The 20,564-nt window shown below is 38.2% G+C and overlaps 1 protein-coding gene across 2 annotated transcripts; it reads right to left on the bottom strand.

Annotated features, from left to right (window-relative positions):
* Nucleotides 1–147: 147 nt before the first annotated feature.
* On the bottom strand, nt 148–19,222 carry srl (sarcalumenin). 2 transcript variants are annotated; one of them, XM_028042730.1, is made up of 7 exons: nt 19,144–19,222; nt 10,689–10,781; nt 10,280–10,375; nt 8,840–8,875; nt 4,580–4,696; nt 4,082–4,315; nt 148–3,502 (listed from the first exon to the last, which is right to left on the bottom strand). In XM_028042730.1, exons 1-7 carry the CDS (start codon nt 19,202–19,204, stop codon nt 2,691–2,693), a joined length of 1,449 nt encoding a protein of 482 aa, XP_027898531.1. In that variant the 5' UTR covers nt 19,205–19,222; the 3' UTR covers nt 148–2,690. The 2 variants fall into 2 exon arrangements, with proteins under 2 accessions (XP_027898531.1, XP_027898532.1); XM_028042731.1 differs by lacking the exon at nt 8,840–8,875.
* Between the last annotated feature and the right edge of the window lie 1,342 nt (nt 19,223–20,564).

The raw sequence follows: 20,564 nt of genomic DNA, 5'->3' as shown, positions 1-20,564 counted from the left end.
AACTGACTAATTTCAAACACAAATTGAGACTTTTTTTCCTGAAACACTAAGGGGCAAAGTGTGAGAAAGAAACTCAACAAGTGGAAAAAAGATTATTAAAATCTTTCTGCATTTTAGCTGAATAATCACAACATTTTTCTGAACAAGTCAATCAAATATTTTTTATTCTTTTCTGTCAAACATTCACAACTTGGGCCAGGGGTAATGTCAGTGTTGTACGAAAAGGTGAAACGTCAACTATATTCGACAGGACACACATCCATTCATCGTCTAAAAGGTGATTAAAACTGACACCGAAATAGATCAGAAGCACAACTAGCTTTTGTCTTAAACCTCTCGCAGTTCACAAGGCTTTCTTTTACTTTTTTTAAACAGCACCCTCTGGTGGCCATGTTCCGCCTCTGCAGTATAAAGACAACATCCGGAGCACTCACCTGTGAACAGAGTTGGGAAAACAGGTTTATTCGAGCTTGATTTTTGCTGTTCTCTGCATCATGCCTCAAAGTGTGGATGTGTAAAGCAATAAAGGATGTTAATGAGGTAAATTGGAAGTTCCTGTGTCTCCTGACTCAGCTCCCTTTTGTGTAGAGCTCTTGCAGGACTCAGAACTTTGCTTTTCACAAACTGTGAAGGCTTTTTAAAACATGGATTTTCTCTCCTAAAGTAAGACAGGCTTGTCTTACTTGTTCTTCACATATCTTAAGTATGTTGGTAACATAATATTATATGTTATTATATTTGCTATTATATATATTTATAATATTATATTTGTACTTGAACACGATATTTTTTGCAATGTTCTTGCGATAGCAATGTCAGAATCTATCTTGTTCCCACAGAGGTCAGGGCTAAATTCATGAATCTTAAGTTTTGCATTTCCCTGCTTTGTGCTATTTTACAAGTAATTCAATCCACAAATTGTAACATTTTAGAAAATCTACATTTAGAGTTTATCAGAAAAATAACCATATCATGTGCTTATTGCACATGATATGGTTCTGCTTAGATTTTCAGTGTGCATTGGCCTGGTCAGCAGCAAAGTGTGAGGTGGCCAAGAAGAGTGTCAGTTCCTTTAAATCTCAGACCTGGAAAAGGGGTTGATTGCTTGCTTTGGGTTGTAGCTCAATCCTTGTCTTGAGTAGAGTGACTTAAGTGTCACTGTGTCTCTTTCATAAGTGAAGGTCAGACACAGTGGGAGATAGGAAGACAGACTGGACCCTTGTCTGTAGTAATGTGTCCACTGCTCCAGTCTGTGGTGTGGAAGAAATGGGTCAGCTGAAAAAAAAAACGTCTAGATTTCCATCTTACTTTCAACTCTTACTTATGTTCATGAGTCATAGATAATGGTTGAGAGTCCCAAGTAGATCCAGTCATGTGGTGGAAGCTAAGTCACTGCTCCTTTAAATTGAAAGTAGTCAGATGTAGAGTTTGGACTATATTATTTGGATGTTTCTTTGAGCATATCTCATTGGTCTTGGATGTTTTCTTTGGGAGGAGACTTAGGGGAAGATCAAAAACTTACTGGAAGCACTGTATGTCCTTTCTGGACTGAGATCACCTTAAGATCCCACAGGAACAAACGAGAAAATGTTAAGAGAAGTAACTTAGGTTCCCCTCTTCAACCTGTTACCCACATAAAATGGTCTTGGATCAGCGAAGGACAATGGATGGATAAATGTACAGAAAAACAATAAATATATATCTTTTAAATGTGCAGAGGAAACAGCAGAGTAAATGTAAAAAAGACAGCTGCAACTCAAGCACATCTTCTTCAGCTTCTATTGTGATGAATCGGCAACAAAAATGAGAAGCAAAATACACCTAAATGACTTTTAAAATTCTACCAAAACCTGGCAGTTTAAAGATTCAAAACAATGAGAAATAAAAAATATATTTAAGAAGAGTAGCAGACTGAACATACTCTCTCTGCTCCAAAGACTCTTGAACCCTGACCTCTGTTTACTTCATCAAAAACCAAGAGTGATGAGCATACCAAGCTAAGAGAAAAAAGGCCTTGTTTGATGCGTGGTTGGTTTGATGCTGCATGGGTTTTTTTTTTCTTTATGGCAGAAGAAAAGCACACATATCGGTAGATAAAAATGGAAAGTCTAACATGCAAAGATAATCATTTGATCAGATAGACATAAATGCTTTTGCATAGCACCCACAAGAAAGGCTACTTCAAAAACAACCTCTGAAGAGTTTGGAATTGACCTGCTGCAGTGCAATTCATATATTTTTACTGTACATATATCTGTTTCCACCTTTTGTTTTATTCACATAGAAGGGAACTGGTATCATCGGGGGTTATCATTTTTATGTCAACTCACTTGTTGATAGCCATTTTCTTGCATTAGTATCCTCCCAACCCATTGGTGTGAGACAGTCCAGAAATATTGTGCCATAAGAGAGAGAAGGGTGTGTGTTTTAATATACTTTGATATCAGAGACATGTTCTCATTTCTCCAGCATTAGTGTCCTTAAGCTGCCGTATCGAACGATGGCTTCCTTCTCCTACTATCATATCAGCTTATTCTCCTGAGGACAAAACCCCCCAAACATTAATCCTCACCGTATCTCCTCAACAATACAAATGTCCAGACAAAAGCAGGGCTGGCTCCCACCAGACCCCCCTTTCTCTTCCCCTCCTCTGTCACCATTCTTCCTCCTGACAAGTTATTTTATGTTCCTCAATTCTTTCGGTAGCGATTCTTTGGCTTCTCACCACAACCAGTGACCTCACAGGACGACAGGCCGGGCTGCTTGCCAGAGTTAATGCTGCTCAGGAGAGCGGGCAGCTCGTTGGTGATTGCCTTCTCAATCTTATCCAAAAGGCAGCCTCCAATGTAGGAACATTGAGATGCCAGGGACTTGAAGTTGGCGATTGGATTAATGCCAAAGAAGTCACGGTAAGCATCCCGGTTGGGTAGGTCAAACTTGCTGACGTTGGTCTTGGCTAGAATTGATTTGAAAATGTAAAACTTGTCCGGCTCATCTACAATCTCCTGGAAGACCAATTCTGGGTCACTGAAAAAAGTCATCTTCTCTTTGAAAGTCTGGACGTAACGGTCCACAAGCAGGGCATGGATGCGCACACGGATGGCGTGTTGGCGGATGAAGGCGATCTTGTTCTCCATCCGGTTCTCAATCACCTGGTTAAGATCTTCCAAGAGGGAGATTTCCTCTCTCTTGAAGAGTTCGCGACTGGTGTCTGGAGCATAATCATATGGCCAGAAGGAGCTGACGTAGACACGAGGCGGCTCAGTCACATTAATAAGTGGAGCCAAACTCCAGAAGAGTGCTCCATAAACTCTCATTAAGTCCTGCGTGGCCAGATTGTCCGCCTTGTTTAGGATGATGCGGATCTGTGACTCCCGGCCTTTCAACTGCCGGAACAACATCTCGAGCTCAAGACCAACATCCAGTTTGGTTGGGTCAAACACAACAAATATGAGATCAGCACGGTCAATGAACCACTGGCAGACATCATTGAAAGGATAACCTGGGTGGAAGAAAACAAATTGCGTTACAATTTATTTTGTACTGTGCAGTGTTTACAAAAGCATAAACATGTTGTTAAAATAAATAATCACAATGCCCATCAGCTTTGATCAGCATGTCCACAGCTTGATGCTGCCATCACTATATTTGCCCGGGTGTTGGACCTGTTCAGGATGATGCACACCATTAAGGTGTATACCTAGTCTGCAAGAGCAAAGCTGAAGAAGCAACATGCTGTCCTTCTCTTTTTGCAGCATAGGTTCTAGAGTTTTTACAGCTTGTTATTGTTGCTTATTCTGGACAGAACATTTTTCTTGCATGGTGTCAGAATTATGTAGTGGGTGTGCTAAAGTGCATAGGAAGACCTCTGGGAGCTCTGCATTGTAGCTCTTTTGTGACGTTTGAAAAATCACTGTTGCTGTTTTTGTAGTCTTTAGTAAAAGATCAATTTCTCACACAGAATCTCGATGAACAATATTAAAGTCTGTGGTATATTGAGACAAATGCTAAAATGTTCAAGAGATGCTTTCTTTTTGTTTTCATTCTGATATGCATATACAAAGTGAACTGTCTCTGTTACCTCTTTCCTGCTGCTTTCGGTTCTCTATGATTCCCGGTGTGTCCACAAAAGTCACACGTTCTAGCAGCTTGTGAGGCATCTCGATGCCGATGAGCTTTTCCAGGAAGTTCTGGCCAAACTTTTCAAGTGGAGAGAATGAGCGAGAGCTATCTGCTGCCATGACGATACCCTCTACAGAACGGATTTTCTCCCCGTGCATTATAACAGTAAACTCAGAGGTAGTGGGCTCAGCTCCTGCAGAGTAAAATTATTAAGGAAGAGAATAAGTTAGCAAGAAAGGTGCAGCAAATGGCCAACATATTTTTTTCCAGGCAATAAAAATGACAAACATTCACCAAAGAAAGGAAGCATCAACAACATTCAGCAAATGTAGTTAAACATCCATTTGTGAGAGTCAATACTACTCTTCTAATCTTCCTGTAGATGTTCTTGCTCAATTTTCCCCTGAAAATGACTCACTAATATGATTTATTGGCAATACGTAGCTGCGTGGTATACCTGTGTAAAGCTGATATGGGCTGTCGTGCAAGCCCAGGAGGTAATTGATCATTGAGGACTTTCCTACACTCCAGGGTCCAAGGAACAGCACCATGGGCTTGGAGGTAATCTCTCCATCTGTTAGGTGAGAAATGAAAATTTCAGTGAGGTTGCAAAAACCGCCACTTTTATTCAAAATGTAAACTCTTTCCAAACTAAAGCAAATGCCTCTATGCGTACAATGTTCTAATCAATCAGCCAAAATGTTTTTAAATGATGCTTCTTAAACAGTCGTGATGCCGTATTAAAAGATCATAAAGAAAATTGAATGACTTTGTAATGTATGCATCATTTTGCATATGATGATAGCAAAAACAAGCAGCTTTAGGATGAATAATCTCCAAAGACACCATCTGGTTCATAGAAAACAGGTCAGAGTAACAACGAAACAGGTTTTCATAACATCTACCATTTACAGTGCCTTGCAAAGGTATTCTAAACATTTAAACTTTTCCAAAGTTTGGCATACTATAACCACAAGCTTCAATGTATTGGAATTATATGTGCTAGAGAAACACAAAATGGTGAATAATTGTGACATGGAATTAAAACCCCGCATTTTCCAGTCTGCAGGATAATTGTTTGCTCCATTTACAACTGCAAGTTTTTTTTCCTGCAGGTTTGTAAAGTTTTGCCCATTTGTCTTTTTTATAAAAACATGAACATCCACAATCTGAATTATTCCATTGTAGCTCTGGATGCAGGTATAGGATCACTGTCCTGCTGGAACGCAATCAAACATCAGTATCAGGTTTCATTCCAGTTTTCCACTATTTTTAGCTGCGTCCGTCTTCTCATGAACTCCAACTAGCTACATTGTCCTTGTAGAAGAAACTCAACCCAACAGCATGATGCTGCCAAAAACATATTTCAGTGTTCAGCGCGATTGCATTGTCGGTTTTCTAAAATAATGTTTGACAAAGACACCAAAAGGCTTCTGAAGGCAACTGACTGCACTGGATTATAATTGGGAGTATCTGAGTAGATACAGCAGCTAAATACAGAGACAGGCAGCACTTTAATAATTTTTATATGTGAAAAAATCTTTAAAAACCATGTATAATTTTTCTTTAAGTTCAGAAATTACTTACTTTGTGTTGGTCTATTAAATAGAATTCCAATAAAATACATTGCGGAGACTGGATGTAACATTAAAAATGTGAGGAAGCTGAAGACATTTGAGTACTTTTGCAAGGTACTATAGAAAGTATTGCATTCTTGTCTGTATTGATGCATCACATTGCATACAAGGTTTTTCAGGAAAAAGAGGTTTATACATTATTAATGAGCACAGGAGGAGCTCTGTCAGCCTCAGTCATGCACATGGAGGCTGCAAAGTTAAGGTTCGGGCAAGAAATACAAAAATGGGCCAAATACACACTGAAGCTACAGCTGACAGGTGTTAGCAGCAACAACATATTTTTAAAAATGCAGCCACAGCATAAAAAAAAGAGTATGAGAAATTTTGAAACAGATTCAACATTGCAAGTTGTGTGTCCAGGCAATCTGCCACTTGTTATGTGAAAAAGGTTACGGGGTGGTGAGGTAACATAGTCTGTAATGATACTTTATAAAATGAGCCTATATTTATGAAGACAAATTTAAAGAAAAACACTTTTTGAAGACAGTAATGTAATGCAGGGATTTGATGTTCTGGAGTTAAATCAGGAGCAAAATGTACTTAGTCCTATCTGAACATAGACAACCCAGACCCTGCTCTTCAAAGCTAAAGCCGAAACTGCACATCCCCTCCATGCTTTTAACACTATCTGCACAAATCAAAGATTCTCTCCCAGGCCCCAAAATTAAAGAGCAAAGCAGCTGTGGAAAAATATTTATTATTTACTTAATGTCCTCCCCATTTTGATTTGCATAGCTTCCAAAAACGGCAGCGTTCTGTGGACAGAAGCTTTAAATGAAAGATTGTTTTGATGACAATCCAATACAGGACATCTTGTTTTATACAAAGAGAAGCATGTTTGAAATATTTACAGTGTCATGAAAAAGCATTGTCCCCAATACAGATTTATTTTGTTTATGCTTTTTTTTTGTCACACTGAAATTCTTCATCTCATAAGAAAAAATGTTGCCAGACATAAATAACCTGGATAAATGCAACACATATTTTTATTTAGTGATTTTAAAAAAGCAATTACCAAACAGAGCATTTGTTATTTCTTTGGCAGCAACATTGCCATTAAGCATATAAAATATTCTTCCAAAATTACCAAAAATGTTTCTTTAAATTAAATAACTATTTAGGAAATATTTGTTTAATAAATATTTCCTAAATATTCCTAAATTGCCATTTCTTGAGGTATCAGTCAACAGCTGAGTTGGTGTGTAGGTTAACCAGTCAGATGTTCTTGTTTATTCTGTGAGACACAACAGCATTTTGCTAATATTTTATGATGTACTTTATAGCAAGCAAAAAAGTTATAAAAATGTTTTTATGTGAATTTTGCCATATATATGATTGTGATTTTGACTAGATTTCCCAAATGAATTACTGCATTGAGTAATAAAGACCTGCAAATGCAGCAGAGTTTATTCTGAAGTTTTTCTCTGCTTGCTTTGTCTCAAGCCATAGCACCTGAGAAGCAAAAGGAAGCTGCTTTTCAGTCAAAAGCCATGGCTCTTGGACTTCTTTTGGGGTCTGTTTTGTTGCTGTAGGTATGTAAGTGTTTGTTTAGAACTGAGTTTGATGATGTTGCTTTTCCCCCAATGTAGGATTTCCTTGCTGTTAAACTATTCCTCTGTTGGTTCAACTACAACAGGTATGTATTTTTTTTCCTTCCACCTTTGATCTTGCTTTGACAACACTTATCTGCTTGCAGGAGGTTGATTTCAGGCCCCACCAGATTTTCACGTTGACCCGGATGACGAGTTCTTCAAAGACCTGGAGATTGCTGAAGAGAACGATTTAGATAGCCAGACAAGTGGCCCTGCCCTTGTAAGGTACACTTGGCCTTTGGCCCCTGCTAACCAAAATCCACCCAATGCCATAAGGCAGGCAGAACCCCAAATTCCACCAGTGAATGCTGCACCTTCCCAAAGTGTATCTCCAAATGACTCAGAGTGGTCTGGCCAGGGCAATGAAGTTGACTGTCCATCTGTACATGTCTCTCCTCCACAAAACCCTTCAGCTCCAAATCAAGCAGGCCAGCCTTCCTACAGAGACTGGATGAGCATACCTTTTTTTGACATCTTTAATGAGGACTTGTTCTTTGGTCAAATGGGTTTCCAGCCAGAAAATTCTGCCAACTATGACATGCATTGGGTTCCGATGCGCTTTCCCCTGATGGCCTACCAACCACCCCCACCTCCTCTTCATCCCAGTCGTAAAAGTCTGATCAAGATGTCCAAGAACGGCTATCGTCGTGCAAGGTTTCTCCAATCCAAAGATGCTTACTGGTCAGATGTTGGAAAGAAGCAGATGAAGGATGCTGAGAACTTTGATCCCACACCAGGTTCCAGAACCATGAGATGGTTCTGCTTCCAGAAATGTGAAGTGTTTCATTTGATGCTTGCAAGCCAAAGAATCGCAGGGATTAGCATCTGTGGGTGTTGCAAGAGGGATGGCAAAATGAAATGTCAGCAAATTCTTGAGACTGAAAGTTCAAGGGGATCTTCCAAATGACTAGTGATCCTACAAAGGAAGCCAAATTAGCTACACAATAGCATGGTCAGCACAAAACTGGCTCTCAATATTTAAGGGTACAGACCAGACTTACACTCACTCAGACAATATTAAAGTTGTTTAAATTTTGTAGAATACTAAACATTCAGCCTGAATGATGCAATTTAAAAATATCTATAAAATCTTGAGGAAATTACTGGAGACTTGAATCCTGTGTGCTCTTTGTTTCAGCAGTAGATTTCACCTAAATTGGGGCAAAATGTGTTTCTGCTTCAGATCTTGTCTACTTCATCTTGTCAAATTCTATTCAAGTAATTTCTTGATCCTTCAGCACAGGCAATAAACAGGCCTTGGTGTGACTAATAAAACTAAACCAGAAAAATGTGGCTAATCACAATTCAGAATTTGGTAATTTGACATTAAAATTTGATCTGAAAAAAGGAAAAGTGGTTTAAATTTCTAATGGGGCACATGTTTTCATAACACTGTAGCTCAACAGACAGCAAATTTGTGAAGGGTGAAAGGAAGGGGCTTAGCTCTTCAGGCAGTGCCATGCATAGGTAAGCCCTGCCCACACCCACCTGTGGCCGAGTCGCCCAGGGTTCGTCCGGGGTATGCTGTTAGATGAGGGGAGATGGGGATGAGGGGAGGACAGAGAAGTGAAGGTAAGAGGAAGTGAAGGAGAGCTCAGTAAGGGAGTAAGGTTTCTACAAGCAGTGGGGAGGGGAAGAGTGTCGATGTACATGAATGAGTTGGAGATCATGGCTGGAATTTACGCTAGCATATTTGACCTACAAGTCGTCAAACATGTCTGTCAACAAATGCATGGTGTGCTCATGTGGTCAGGCAATGACGGGAATTTACTGTCCCTTGCAAAAAGGACATTCTTAGACGCTGATAGAAACTAAATGTCTGCATGCAAACCAAGCCTAAAAGGCCATATGAGGGTGAAATTGATTGTATTTCATTCTAAAAATATTTCTGGTCTCCTACCAACTCAAAGCAGGGCATAAATGTGAAAAAAATTATTTTATTTTTTTTACAATTAAAAATTTGAAAATTGTGGTGTGCATTTGTATTCCTGAGTCAACAGCTTTTAGAATGTTTTCACACCTGAGGTATTTAAACTTAAATTTAAAACAAACTCTGATTAGCTTCCCTTCTTTGTGCAGTTTGTTTGTGTAGGTGTGAATACAGCAATTGTACCAGGGTATAAACCAAGACCACTACCTGTCTGAGGTCAATCCAGCACAGTTGCCAGGTGTCCATTAAAGTCAAATTGGGTCAAATTTCTTCCCATTGTCTAGTTTATGTTGCACTGTGGCAATGCGGAAGAGTACGCAAACAGCTTTTCATTTCCATAGTTCATAAAGCCCTGTGCAACTTTCAAGATGTCTTCTCAAAATCCATTTGGTGTACTAAGTTCTAAGATGTTTTTTTTTTTTTTAACCAGAAATGACACCCAAAGAAATACTAAGGCAAGGACTACAGTCTCCATGTTTTTGACTAGCTCAGAAAACAGCCTCTTGTTCAGTTTTCAGAATGACACACATTGCCAGTTTTCAACCACAGATAGTTAGTTACCATAGAAACCTCAGTGTTTATCTCATCTGAGCAGAGCATCTTCTTTTCTGTGTCCCATGAATGGCTTCTGGCAACCTTTAAACTCGACTTGTTCATTATGCCACTCTTCTACAGTATATTTGCTGTTTGTTCACACCACACTTTTCAGCAATTTAATTGTAGAAAACATTCCACATCATATAAAAGCTCCCTTCACCTTCACTCCAACTATGTGTTGGTTCATCTGATAAATTCCCTATGAAATAGATTGAAGTTTGTGGTTGTGACAACTAAATGTGGGAAAGGTCTGTTTGTACTTTTGCAAGGCACTGGAATAAAAAAGAAACTTTCTAAACCTCATTAAACAGTGTCAAAAAAGTGTGCATAAAAAAGTTAATCAGTAGAATCCACACAACATATAAAGCAAAGACAAACTGAATACTTAGTTTGAGTGATACCTGAAATCTCATGCTGCCTGAGCTCATTGTACTTGTAGGCCTGCTCCATGGGTTTGATGGACGAATGGTAGATCTTCCGCAACTTCTGTATAGCCGCTGGAAAACGAGATAAGAGCACAGAACATAGTGGACCAGTGTCAGAGGAAGGGTTTACATAAGGAATATCTACATAGGAACAAAATGTTGCCACAACTTTTTGTTTAATAATTTGGAGATTTTCACTCAACGAAATGTAACTTTAATTTTTGGAATTGCAGCAACAAACATAAACATGCTTATTTATTATAGAAATAAAATAAATGTTTTTCTATAATGTAGTTTCTAACACTAAAGCACCTTTGTTAAACTATTCAGTCCTCTAATTAGCACAAGAGGATAAAAAAACAAAAAAAACCTCTGCATTCCTCACCGGCATAGTCTGCTGCTTTTTCCTCAGCTGCAAGCCGCAGTGTCTCATCAATATGAGATCTGTCTCTTAGGACAGAATCAAATTCTTCCACCTCTGAAAGAAAAGTAAAAAAAAACACAAAACATAAGAGAGATTCACCTGTCTAGTGTGAATTTTATGATGCCCATTCAAAGCATCCAACAGAACATTAGAACAACAATGGCTTTAAGTGAGGCAGACTTTGGATGACACGTTTGTTGACATCAAGAGTTTGTAATCTGAGGTTTTAGATTACCTAAAACTTCAGGTAATCTAAAAGCCTCTTGCAAAGCACCATTTGTAAAACACTATTATCACAATTGAATGTAGAAACTGTAGGACCAGCGAAGCCTGATTGCTTCATATTCAGTCAGTTTGTCTGTGGGGTTTAATGACCAAAAAAAGACCTGAATGTGAATGTGGATTCTTTACCATAACTGGCTACCGGTTGTTTGTGTGAGGGAGAACGAGGGAGAGGATCTGACAGGGACATATTTGCTCACTTGTCATGTCCTCTTCTGAACCTATCGGGTTACTTAGATCACAGCTGTTAGTACGATCAGCTCTTAATTTAGAAAGCAAATGCTGAAATTAAACACACAAAGACATGGCACCGCCGGAGGCTTTAATGATGGCCATCAGCGATAAGCCTTGGGACTTCCCCGGTTTCACAAAGAGGTGAGCCAACGTGAGTGTTCCCTGCAGTCACATGCATTCAACAATGATCCACAGTCTTCTGTGGATTCTTTTTTTTTTTTTAACAAACTAGGCACAGACCGATGAGTTCTGTTCAAGTGCATAAACATCAGAAATAGTTGTATGTGGGATCTATCACATTAAAATACTCTGGAGGTTTCACATTTTCTTTTTCAAATGAAGCTGCACAGTTTGACTTTCAAATTAATCTAAAGGTTTTTACAGTATAAACAATTAAAACTGATATCAAAAGATGTCAGTTTAGCACAACTGGAAAGTATTCAGAGCACTTCACTTTGTCCACATCTTGTCACATCAGATGACAATTTATTACAAATTGTATTAAATTAGTATCTTTGCTCAAAATTCTACAACTAAATGTCAGATTATGACAAAAAGGGAGAAAATTTTGAGTTTTATTGGGTTTTTTTTGTACATTTATTAAAAATAGTAAAGACCAAGGTAATACATTTCCACAAGTACTCATAACCTTTAATCTGAAGTTCAGTTTTCAGCTGTTTCCACTAATCACCCTTGATATGTTTCTACAGCTAAAATGGAGTTGAAATTCAATTGATTGGACTTGATTAGGAAAGACACACACCTATCTATATAAGGTACCCTAACCCTAACCCCTGACCCTATGCGGATTGCAAAAATAAATAAATAAATAAATAAGACCTTATATTCAAATCTATGAAAATTCACTGTAAATGGGAAGTTTTATAACCTGCTATGACCTCAAGTGCACCATATTATAAAATCAAGAATTCCTGCATGGGAGGATCAGAAAGCATGAAAACGTTTATACTTGTGCTCAGAGAGCAGCCCTCTTATCTCAGCAGGAGGCTGGCAAGAAACGGTGGTGCCTATGCGATTTCTGTAATACTCATCATAAACTCTTTGTTGCACATTTCAGACACCAGGAGGGGGAAAAGTAAAAGATATTTATTTTCTGCAGCTAGAAAGTGCAGACTGCTGAATTCTGGCCACTGGGATAAAACTTTGATCTTTTCTTGTTCAGTTTGTCAAAATAGACTGTCTCTTGTAGAACTTTGAAAAAAAAAAATCATAAGTGAGTTCTCATTTACAAGATTTTTTCAGGGGTAGTCAGTAAAGGGGGTAGATAAGAAAAGTATATGCACCATTGATCATTTTTTGTTTCACTAAATAGTTCGATTCACTCAATTATGAACGTCAAGTTATCAATGAAAAATGACTCCCATTTTAGAGGGCTGTCCACCAACAAACTGGAGCAAAGCCACCTGCTATGTGAACAATGAATTGTAACGTTTCTGACCAACATCTGAATAGCACATTCACAAATCAAATGACAAGTCAAATCATGAAGGCATGGTTGTTTACAAGCAGGATGCAAGACTAACTGGTCAGAACTAACTGGAAAATTAATGAGACTTAGCTTTAAAGATATTGTCCAACAATGCATTTCTTCATCAACAAATTCAGTATAAACCTGCAGGAGATAGCAATGCAATATATATTTCTCCTACAGGATTTCACAAATTATATTTCACAAAAAACACATTGAAGAAAAAACAGCTAATCAAGCTTTGAGTGTATTTGAGTTGGAAGAGGCTAAAGAATAAAGCTGATCAGACAGGGTTACATTAAAGTAGACTTTTAACAGCTTTTGACAACATTTATAATCATTCAAGTTATGTATCAATGAGATTAACCTGCTTAAGCAGAATCTGATGTTGGAAATTTAATTTTGAATTTTTAAGTCATGACTGATAACTGACGGAAAAGGTTTCATTTTCAGGGACCTAATTGTATCACACAACTATTTGAAAATGCTCAATTAAATTGTAACTTTTGATGAAAACTGATGATCAATAAAAAAAATTATTTGCTAATAACTGACCAAAACAAACAAAAATCCAACATGGACCAGCAAACAAAATCAAAACACACCTTTTACTGACATAGAGGGCCTAATCAAGGCCCAAAATCTGACTATTATTGACTATTATTACACCCCAGACCACGATGGATACTCCCGTGCATAGCAAAGTTGAAGCAAACAGCTGTGATGGTAAAGATCTTCATAGCTGTAGCTGGTAAAAACCTGTTCATTTTGCTATTTGAATTTTTCCATTTGATTACATTTTTGCCTCAGGATAAATCATCTTAAGTAGCTGGATGATTTGGCAGTAGACTGACACATCATGTAGTTAGACTTAAGTTAGGCTTAACTAAACAATTTATCCTTCTATAACAATTTTTTTCTATAAAATAGAAAAACTTGTAGAAACGGATCATGACATATGAGTTAAACTGAATTTAAAGTGAATTTAATTGATCTTACTGACCGTTCTGGCTGGTCGCCTTAAAAATACTCAATGAGTGCTTAGCAATCAATTATCCACAATGACTAATTAAACCTCAGAAACTTTATTTGCTATAAGGCAGCAGGGATATACACTTGGTTGAACAACGCAATAGTGCTGATTCCTATGCAGTCAGCCAGCTAAAATTAAATCTGCACAATGTTGCTGCCAACCCTGTGCACGACAAAGAGAAACCAAAAGGTTAAAAGGTTATCAGCTACACACATAAAGGCGTGCACATCTATATTTTGCAAACTATGTTTTGCAAGCAAATTTCATCATATTTTAAATAGATCGAAAGAGTTGTCCTCCCAAAAGGAATCAAGAGAACACACAAATTAAAATGTTCATAATGTGTTCACAGATTCCTTCGAAAGGATTCATTGCCTTTCGACTTGAATCGCTATCTGTGGCCGAAGTCCTCAACCGTAACCGAAGCTTCTGCAACTTCCCTCGTCACTCAGAGCTTCACGTCTTTTAACACCAGCTCCTAGAGTGTGCCAAGCTGCTGTGAACTTGTTAGCACCTTCCTGAAGAAGTCAATACCTGATGGAGGCTTCCCAAAAATCACAGAAGAAATGTTGTGCAGCAGAGACGGGGAGAGTCTTGGTATCGCAGTACGGAATTAACCCCGGAGGCGCCAGAGGATCTGAGCCCCCTGGACATCTGCTTTCTGTTCTCGTTGAGCTCGTTGCCACTCAACGCTCGCTCAGTTTGGAGAAACATTCTGGTGGCATCGGCACATTCTGCAGGAATGCCGCCGATTTAAGCCTACCATTACCGCTCTGTGACACGGAGTCATACATCAACTATAGACTTCTCATTAGGGGACCGTTCAGTGAGGATATTTTAAAAATGAACAACAGTAGAGATCAGTTTTAGGACTAAACATTTTAAACACAAATAAGATAAATCATACTTGTGATAGTAATTGAATCATTCCTTTTAATACTCATTGAACTTTTTAACATTTTTATCTTTAGAACTGCAAACCTTGCTGAATTTAATTGACATTCTATGTTAAATACCAATGCAAAGCAATGTGTAGCGGTAAAGTGAAATGATAAGAAATATTACGTGGTTTTTCATGTTTTTTGGAAAATATAAACACAAAAATTATCCTTTGCCATGGTATTCATCCCCACTTTACAATGAAGCCCCTAATTAAAATCAATAAAAAGCAGTTTACACAAGGTATCAATACACCGCACTCTTTTTGGTCAGTCTCTTTCTATAGACTGAAATGTTCCTTTTAGCATAATACCTCAAGCTCAGTTATATTGAGTCAAGAGCTTTCATGAACATTTTTGAAGTCTTGTTACAGATTCTTAATTGAAATTAAGCGTTGGAATTTCACTGGGCTATTCTAACGCATCAATTAACTTTTATCCAAACCAATATATTTTATCTCTGACTATGTTTAAGGTTGTTGTTGTTGTTGAAGCTCTGACCAAGTGTCAAGTCTTCATCAGCCTTTACTTATTAAAGCTATTCTTCCAGGATTGCCCTTTATTGAACTCCATCCATCTTCACATCATCTTTAAACAGCTTCGCCGACATTGCCAGAAAAAAAAGCATCTCTGCAGCATGATGCTGCAGCCACAATGGTTTGCAGCAGAGATGATGTGTAAAAAAGTGAAAAAAAATCTTCAGTGCTGGGAATACCTTTCCAAGAAACTAAAATAATGCCAAATCTCACAAGGTGTAGATGAAAGGGCAGGTAATGTGCTAAATTTAAAAATGTGTATATTTGAATCTGCTATGAGTATTTACACAGTATCAACATGGATGCATTTTTCTATCTATCTGAAGACCCAGGATTATATTTCACTCACAGCAGAGTGGAGGCAAATTTAATGAGACTGAACATGACAAGAGCCGAAAGCACAGGTTAAAGGATTTAACTTGAGAGCTGAGGGATTCAGACGTTTATTAAAGGTCAAGACGTTGCACCGGAAACCTCAGTGGAATTGCATTGATCTTATTTTCATTTTAACAATCTAGAGTACGGATAAGGTATATTTTGTTTGATTTGGAAAGACAACTTGTAACAGTGTAAATGCACAAGATTTCTCTTTCAGAAAGTGTCAGATGTGAAGCTACTTAGCAGAGTTTGTGCTTGCTGTGGTGAGGAGACGTCACAAATGGGAACAGGTGGCACGGCTTGGGTAGCCAGTGCTCCCCCACAGTCAGAAATAGACTCACAATGGGTCAAAAGATGGACAGAGAAGGAGGAGGCAGAATGACTGCTGCCTATTTTAAGGTTTCCACTGTCAGTATGGAGACGCAGACATCAATATCCCACAAACCTGACAGTGTAATATGCAAAACAGAATAGACCAGGGAGATTTCCTGCTGCTTGTTATACTTATTTGAAGCAAATTAAAGTGATAGCTCTGAATTTTTAAGGAAAGTTTATATTAAGTTTTTGTGAGCAATAGATAGGTTACATGCAGTAGATAAGGTAAGTCTCAATGTAACTCTCCGCAGTTAGTTTAATCCGGGGTAGTTGGACCTGAAGATTAACAGCTGAAAAAGAGCATATTAAGCATTTCTGGTTTATCTGATAGTAAGATTCCTTAAGTAAAAGAAAAATAAATAATTTCCTCAAAGCATTATGACAATTACTGGATTGGAGTTTTTAAAGATGTTACAAGATCATGTTAGTCTTGGCCCTTCTTGTGTATTTTCTTCCAAGTAGAGCTATTACATTTTGCTCTCTATATAAAAAATATTGACTTTAGGAGTTGCACAAAGAAAGAGCACGAGCTCAGAGGGTAAATCACTTCATGCTGGGGAGTTTCTGCAATATGTTTCACTGTTAGAAAAGCACCCAGGTACATTTGATGCCCTTGGGACTTAGGTGCTACTTTAAGAAGTGTTGTAAGGTCATTTAGTGCATCTGTTCTTGTCCTCCTTCTACTACAGCTAGGGATGTCCCAGACATGCCACATGCAATTAGAGGGACTCACATATCACTTGGAGACTGCTTTAACTTTCAATGTCTTTCCTGGATAGATAGTGTTACCTCCAGCTATAAACACACCACTTAGGAGATATAAATGCCAGTAAATGTCAGTAATAATATGACATGTGCAATAAATGTTTAACACTAAATGCTTCTCAATTTTTCTCAAAAGAATTTGAATGGTTGTGTCTTGCAAGTACTTTCAGCTTTCTGATTTTGATCCACCTGGTACAAATTATGGATCCGACTGTTGCATTGCTTTTATTATATTGTCACCATTTAACAGATAAACTCTATGTTTGACATAAGACACACAATGCAGCTTAATTTATTTTCAAGTGCCATCAAATTCATCCTATGACCTAACCATTTGCTTGCTTTTTCATTTAGAAATGTGTAACCTACTTTAAAAGTGAATATTGATCTAAAATGGATGAAATATGATAAAAAGATAAAATCATATGAAGACGAACTTAAAACTTGATCACATGCACACAAAAACCTGTTGGGTTGATACTTTAGACCAGATTCTGAGTATACACTGTTAGGACAGATGTGTTACTCAAAGATTTAATCAAACATTGGGTCAAAAACAGAGACCCAGTTTGTTCACTCAGACAAGAGACCAGAAAGGGCCTTATTGTCCTTTAGAGGTGGATAAAAAGTATAGTTCAAGCAGGTTGCTTGAACTATAAAGCAACCTGACCAGACTTTACTGAAACTCTTCCACAGCATGAAACAAGAAATAAAACAAGACTGTGTAACAATATTGATGTCAGTTCACACAGAGAACATATTTATCCCTTTAAGATTAGCCTTTTCGCTGCAAAGTGCTTCGTGAAAACTACAGCTAGCTTGGTTCAGTGTTGAAGTCAATATAAACAGGCAATATTTATTTTAGTGGTTTATACTGAATATGACTTTTAAAATCTAAATTCAGGTATTTTTCAATAACTATAACAATAATAACTATCACCTTGACACATATTTTTCAGGAAAAATATGTGTACCTAAACCTATTTTGTTGGGTAAAATCCCCAACGTAAATTTGTGTATAGGTTCTCCGGGAGTGGTTTAGCAGAATTACTCCAATTTGGTTGTTTTTAACATACCAGGTTTTACACTTTGCCCACTGTTAAGTATGGTGTAGGTAACATCATGCTGTGGGTATTGTTCCACTACATGAGTTACTGGTTAACAGTGTATCAGCAGACAACAAGCAAATAAAAAAAAACTTCCCACCACTACATGCTTTCAATAAGAAGATGATGGTGTTCGTGCTGCATCTACAGGATCTGTGTTCATCAGTATGTTTTTACCTCGAAGATTACAATATACAGATACAATATACATTTTCCTCCAAAATTTTTAGAGTACATCATTGGCTATTTTGGTTGTGAAATGTTTGTGTGCTGAGAAAAAAAAAAGATGGTAAATCTGATTCTGAGGAACCAAAAACCCACCTGTGGGTCTGTAGAGACAGGCTCCCACAGTTTAACCCCTCCTGCATGGAGAATGCATGTCCCTAAAAGGCCGGTTGCTGGGAATAAATTGCGATTGTGACAGTGCAGAGTGACAGCAGCTGCACAGCATATCTAAAGCGGACCATGATGCAAAGGGGAGGGAGGGAAGAACTGTGGCGGACAGTGTTGGGTTTCAGGAGGTCTTCCAATCTTAGGCACCTGACAAGCCTGGAATATAGAAGCCTGGTTACAGACTGTAGAGGGAGAAACAGCACCCCAAGGACGGGCAGGGGTGACAGACAAGGGTAACAATAACTCCAACAGCGGAGACCCAGAGGTAGGGCCACAGGTTTAGAAAGTAAGCCAAAGCATCAGAGCATCTGAACAAGAAATTATCTTTACTTTGTACCACATTATCTAGCTTAGGACAATATTCATGATAAAAAAAAAAAATGCACCCAACAAATACAGACTCTTCAATGCCTAACCTAATTTTTAGGAATGAAGTGAAGAGAATGATTCAGTGTCTATTAAAGGTCCCCACATGGCCACTCCACTCTCCTTAGTTAGACTAAGACTTTCCATCAGCTGGTGCCATGCCTTTGGACAGCTGACATGCAGTCAAGCCACAGCAGAGTCTAAATACTCCTCATTGTCCCTCCTTCAAAAACGTAAATCAGACTTTCACTTTAGACAATTAATTAAACTATAACTTAGTGGTGAAGTAACATGAGCTAACTACAAACAGGGCAGCATTTCTGTAGTTTTCATTCTACCTCAGATTCAGTTCAGCTTCTCATTTGACCGTCTGTAAAGTTTAATTACAACAGCCGCTAAACTTACAGATGTTCATCAAATTCATCCACCAAAAAGCAGTAAGGAATAATTTTATGACATACCATAAATGCACCATCAGATTCAAAACAGAATCTTTATCTACGAAAGCGTCCGATTCTTACCTGCTGTGGCCTGCAAAAGCAGCAGGGTGAGGAGACAGCAAATCGAGACAGTACCCTTCATGATGGCTGCCAGGAGAACTCTGATAGCCTCACAGACTATATATACCGAGGCAGGAAGGTTAAAGTGCATGCAGAAGGAAGAGGTGGGGCAGAGACTGTCCCACTACTGGCATGACTGGTGAAGGGGCTGATACCCATGTGTTTTAGGAGCACCAGGTCTGACTGCTGGTTCGTCATTGGAACCTTTGCTGCATGCAATGCCCAGTTGATCAGGACTCCCTCACAGAAGAGATATTGTATATTATTTTAAATGCCCTTAGAAGCTGAAAAATAATACTTTTTTTCTAGATTAAAACAGAATACATGCACTTTGCCTTAGTCAAGTGACTAAAATGGCTTTATCACCATCATCCACAAACTTAAATATCACAGATTGGGCTCCTAGCTGTGGTAATGTAGATTCTAAAACATCCACCCTATACTCACTCTGCTGGCATCTTAGTGAAAGTAATTACCATCAGCAGAGTGAGAGCTGAGAAGAGTTTGCCCGAGTCAGCCTCAACTCCCTCACCCAGCCCAACGCTGGGCGGATTACCGTTTTATCATCCTCACACAGACACAAAGTGGCAAACATAATCTCACCATTCCTCGGGAATCAACATCTTAACTGTAAATTAATCCTCAAATATGGCAAAAGGTTTCTCTCTTTGACCAGGTCCATCCCGAATTACTTGTGTCCAAGCACCACAGCATGATCATTTTGAACTTTCTCATGTCTGGAGGAAGATTCTTAAAGGCAAGATGGCTTTTATAGAGTCTAGACAACACAAGCTTTTCACTTAAATACACATGACAAACACTAGCATTAATAGCATTAATTATGCAGACTGTAACTTAATAGTAGGCCAAAAGCCACTGTCAAGAAGTTAAGAGACATCAGGATATTACATAAGGAGTTGATCCTTCCAAATGTGTGGTCCCTACTCAGTAATAAGGTCACTATTTTCAGACGTCCACACAGAACAGACAACCAGTTTTTGACGTGTACAAATAATTAAATGTAGAAATAATTAAATTAAAACTCCTAAAATTAGGTTGTATTATTTACTTCAACAATTTTTTTCCAGAAAGTGTAGATTCACTAGAAAGCTCTTAATTGTGTTTGTTTAGACAATTATAGTTTACACCTAAGCAAAACCTAAGTGTTTCTCATAAACATTACTAAATTACATAAGAGCAATAAAAAGCTGATTTATTCTCACACTTTTCATTTTATTTTTAAATACAGAAATGTAATTTTATGACCCATGCTATTATGAGAGGGCAACATCCACAACAAGGGCAGGTTCCAAAAGGTCACTCATTACCAGTCACTTAATAGAGCTAATGGAAAGTTGAGTGGAAGGAAAAACAAGTCAAAC

Source organism: Xiphophorus couchianus, chromosome 16 (genome assembly GCF_001444195.1).
Source record: "Xiphophorus couchianus chromosome 16, X_couchianus-1.0, whole genome shotgun sequence".
Lineage (NCBI taxonomy): Eukaryota > Metazoa > Chordata > Actinopteri > Cyprinodontiformes > Poeciliidae > Xiphophorus > Xiphophorus couchianus.
Note: the sequence above shows the minus strand (reverse complement) of the source record. Positions and strands in the feature narration are given on the sequence as shown.